This window comes from Corylus avellana, chromosome ca8 (genome assembly GCF_901000735.1).
Source record: "Corylus avellana chromosome ca8, CavTom2PMs-1.0".
Lineage (NCBI taxonomy): Eukaryota > Viridiplantae > Streptophyta > Magnoliopsida > Fagales > Betulaceae > Corylus > Corylus avellana.
In genome coordinates this window covers 8,842,448-8,846,790 of record NC_081548.1, presented here as the reverse complement: position 1 = coordinate 8,846,790, position 4,343 = coordinate 8,842,448, and the positions used below count along the sequence as shown (strand labels likewise).

Genomic DNA, 4,343 nt, shown 5'->3' with positions numbered 1-4,343 from the left:
ATAGAAAAATAGAATTTAGGAGATGAAATCCTAATAACATTACCGCAGGCCAAAATTTGATTTTGAAGAGCAAGCCAAAGAAAGCGTTGAGATAATATACTTTCATCCTAATCTCATCTACTAAAAAAAGGGCCCGCTTGATCACCTGAAGAGATTTTTAGGCAGAATTGGCATAATTATTATCGTCAAGATTGAGCTGCCAAAAGAGATTATAATCCTTTTTTCTCCTTCATATTGAATGTAGTCTATCACTTTAAGGTCATGAGAACCTTGTGAATTGATATATTATGGCATGCATATCTGACGAGAGTGGCACAACCAAACATCGTCCCAAGAAGCGAATCATCGTTGCTTGAGGTGTACATAATTAAGGTGAGGCATGGAGAAGATGAGTGAGTGAGGTGTTTGACTTAGGTTATTATACAATAGCTAAAACGACGTTGTTTTGGCTATTGTATAATAACCTATTATAAGCTAAGCCAAACGACGTCGCTTGAGGGAGAGGAATTTTCTCTTTTTACAAACGGGCATTTTAGTAACTTCAAGTAAAAAAAAAGCACTTGACGCATTTTTCATCCAAATTGACGAGGTTGACTACCGGAGTGGCCACTTTGAAACATTTTGGAACTTTGTAGGGCTACTTTAGTACCTTTTGAATATTGGAGGGCCAACTCACAAATGATTGTTACTTTGAGAGGCCTTTTTATATTTTTCCTTTGATTATTTATTTTGCATGAAAATTTAAGGGGTAATTTTGCTTTAAACTGCTGAATTACTATGCGATTTGACAAGCCCCCAAACTTCAAAACCTCTCAATTTGAACCCATAAACTTTCAATTGCAATTAATTTAAACCACCCGTCAGATTTTAAACGTTAAAATGAGATAATGATGTTTATACCTCTATTTTTTTATAAAATTCCAAATTTACCCTTAATTCCAAATTAAAAAAAAAAAAAATCATGGATATTTTGGTCTTTTTAGATATTTCTGTTAGAAGTTAACGGCTAAATCTGACGAAGAGTTTTAAATTGACTGTAATTGAAAGTTTTCAAGGATTCAAATTAAGAGATTTTAAAATTTAGGAGAGACTTATCAAATCATGTGGTAATTCAAGAATTTAAAATAAAGTTACCCCAAAATTTAAATAAACCAACGTGAGTGTGGATCCAACCCATATCAAGTAGCCTTGCACATTTTTCTAAATAATGGCCTAGATTCGGGCAAAACTTGCCCGATGGGTCCCGACCCGGGGTTCAAATAAAAAATATTATATATATATATATATATATCTTTTTTATTATTTTTTTGGGTTCTCAGAAAACCGTAACCTAGGACTTATCTCTTTCATATTTGCCGCTGCCGCAGCCTGCCGTTCCCTTTGGCGCCGATCTACCTGAAACCAAAAAGATTTCACCTACCCGAAACAATCAATGGCTCCTCTGATGACCTCTCAAGCTATCCTAGTCCGAAGCCCACTTCTCCTCCCACCGCCAAACCTGAAACCCATCTTCCATAACCCCCGAAATCCCATCTCTTTCCGCCTCCCCACTAAACGTAACCCTACCCTTGTGCTCGCTTCCGCTTCCGCTTCCACTTCCGCTTCCTCTTGTCTCCCCACTTTAGCCCCACAAACCCCAGAAATCCCGTCTCAGTCCGCAATCACCCAAATCCTCACTACCGTCGCAGGCGTAGCCTTATTCGTCGCAACCCTCACCCACAAACTAATCGGAAAACTCTCTCCCAAAATTACCGAACAAGCTGGCTTGGTTGGTCCGCTGTTCTTTGCGGCGCTAAAGGATCGGCCCAGCGGGTACCTGAACACGCCTCTGACGGTGGTGGCGGCGGGCTTGGCCAAGTGGCTTGACATCTACAGTGGCGTTTTGATGGTTAGAGTTTTGCTCAGCTGGTTCCCCAACATTCCCTGGGAGCGCCAGCCCTTGTCGGCGATTCGGGACTTGTGCGATCCCTATTTGAATCTCTTCCGGAATATAATCCCACCAATATTCGATACACTGGACGTGAGCCCACTTCTGGCTTTCGCGGTGTTGGGCACTCTTGGGTCCATTCTTAATAGCAGTAGGGGAATGTATTGAGAAGAAGAGAGGATTGCTGGGTTATCTTGGATCATGATTGGGTAAGGAATAATACATTTTACTAGTTTTTTTTCTTCCAGTTATATAATATAAAGAAATGATTCTTAAAACTCGAGGACGAGTTTTCTTTAGGAAGGGGAGAATGATGCAGAATGTCTCACAAAAATCTGGATATTTTCATCTTTAATTATTTTTGTAATAGAAATTCCTGTCCATTAAGGAGTAGGAGTCTTTATTTGTAATAATAAGGAATTCTTGTCCATTTAGTCCTTATTTACTTCCAATTAAGTTTCCTAGTAATATTATTATTAGGGCTTGTTGCTTGTTTAGAAGCAAGTTTTGGCTTTGTTAGAGAATTGTGTTTTGAAGAATAAAATTTCTAAAGAGAGGTTTCTCTTGTTCTTCCAAGTTTTTGGATTTTCTTTTTGAATCACCCCCGAAATCCCATCTAAGTTATTCTGAGTGAATCAATAGGTGTAAAGAAGGGGATTTTTTTTTTTTTTTTTTTTTTTCTGGTAATTCTGTACAAGTCAACGAATTCAAGATCGTGTGTGTCGAAAGGTGGCCACAATTTTTTGTTTTGTAAGTAACAAGTCAACCTTTACACCTAAAAAATAAGTATGTGTTTTCTCAAAATATTCCTAGTGGGAAGTTTTCTAAAAAAATGTGTTTTGTTTTGTTTTTTGAGAAGTATTTTGTATTTTGTTTTCTGAAAAGTGTTTTATTTGGTTAAGTGTGTTTTTGTGTTTGAAAAGATAAAGACTCTTCAAAAAACTTACCAAACGAGCCTTAATTTCCCTCCTAACAAAAACCAGAAACTTGATGGACGAGTGGATTTGAGTGTGAACTATGTTATCATTTCATTTGGTGAAAGTTTTCTTTGGATAAGAGTGGGGAGAGAGAGAGTTTGCATATTCAAAAATTCAATATAAGCTCTCATCATGTCCAAGATTTGTTTCTAGAAATGTATATTGATTCATTGAATGACTGTTCTATTGTTTGCTTGTGCAATTGATTATCCACATCCATGCACAGGCAATGCAACTTCCATGATTTAGAATGATATTTTTTGCATTCACTTGCTACTTTCCAATCTACAAATATGGCTCAAAGTTGGTTTTTCTGTTGAAGTTGGATAGTGACTGAATTGCTTTATTACTGGCAATCCAGGCCACATTCTTGAAGAAATTTATGGCTGTTGATGACTAAATGAGTTATTGAACTAGATGGGATTGTGAACATTTACCATTTTGAAGAAATAACTTGCTTTATTTAGGATGAGAAGTTTCTTACTAGAAAGTGCTAGTTGAAGGCAAGACTTATGTTGTGTTTTTTTGAAGTTGAAACAATTCCTTTAAAGGCAAAACCAAAGAATGACACAATTTGAGGTTAATGTTTTGCCAGTTCCCTTGAAAGAGTCCTAAGAATTAAGATCTTCAGATTTCCAGGATGGTGATGATATGTTTGATGATATGTTTGGCTTCCTTTAGAAGTAATCATCTTTATACTTGGTTTTCAGGGAAAAGTGAATGTTAAGGATTGACTTTTGGGACTGCAGATAACTATATGAATCAGAATCGCTTTCAAATGCTCATGGGTTGCTGGAAAATATCTACCAGTGTCTACCTATACCAGCAACATCTTAAGTTGATTCTTCAGAGTACTCTCTCTGTTCTGAGAGTTGGCTAGTGTTGCTGAAAAAAAGAAACACTTTTTGCCGGAGGTTTACATGTATCTGGTTTTGGCTTTTTATTACAAGTAGTTACTATATAGAACTCTCTCCTTGTTGTAAAGCTGTTCCTTGCTTGTCTTGTGGGCATGGCCTCTGTATACTTGTTTGTTGTTTACATCTATTCATTTCTTCTTCCTTGTTTCTCTTTTTAATCCTTTTTTAAGAAATTTCACCCAACCAGGAAATGAAGTAACATGTTAGGTTAGAGGCCATGAATTTGATCCACACAGCTTAAAATAATCTACATACCAAAAAGCCGTAGTATAAAATTTCAATACGGGTAATGGACAGTGGTCAATTTTTTTTAACCACAGATACAATTTTTTGATAATTGTTTGTATAATTTTTAAGATCTCACTATAATATTTAAATGGGCCATATGGGCATGGTAATCAAGAAGGCAATCACAAAAAGGTAGCTCAATCGGCTGGGACTATACTTATTGAAGTGGAAGTCACTAGTTCGAATCCCCTTCCCCCTCTTGTACGGACATGTCAAAAAAAAAAAAAAAAAAAA

At 36.6% G+C, this 4,343-nt stretch overlaps 1 protein-coding gene across 1 annotated transcript; it reads left to right on the top strand.

Annotated features, from left to right (window-relative positions):
- Positions 1–1,310: 1,310 nt before the first annotated feature.
- On the top strand, positions 1,311–3,968 carry LOC132189497 (ylmG homolog protein 1-2, chloroplastic-like). Its single transcript, XM_059604240.1, has 2 exons — positions 1,311–2,136; positions 3,615–3,968. Exon 1 carries the CDS (start codon positions 1,433–1,435, stop codon positions 2,093–2,095), a length of 663 nt encoding a protein of 220 aa, XP_059460223.1. The 5' UTR covers positions 1,311–1,432; the 3' UTR covers positions 2,096–2,136; positions 3,615–3,968.
- The last annotated feature ends 375 nt before the right edge of the window (positions 3,969–4,343 follow it).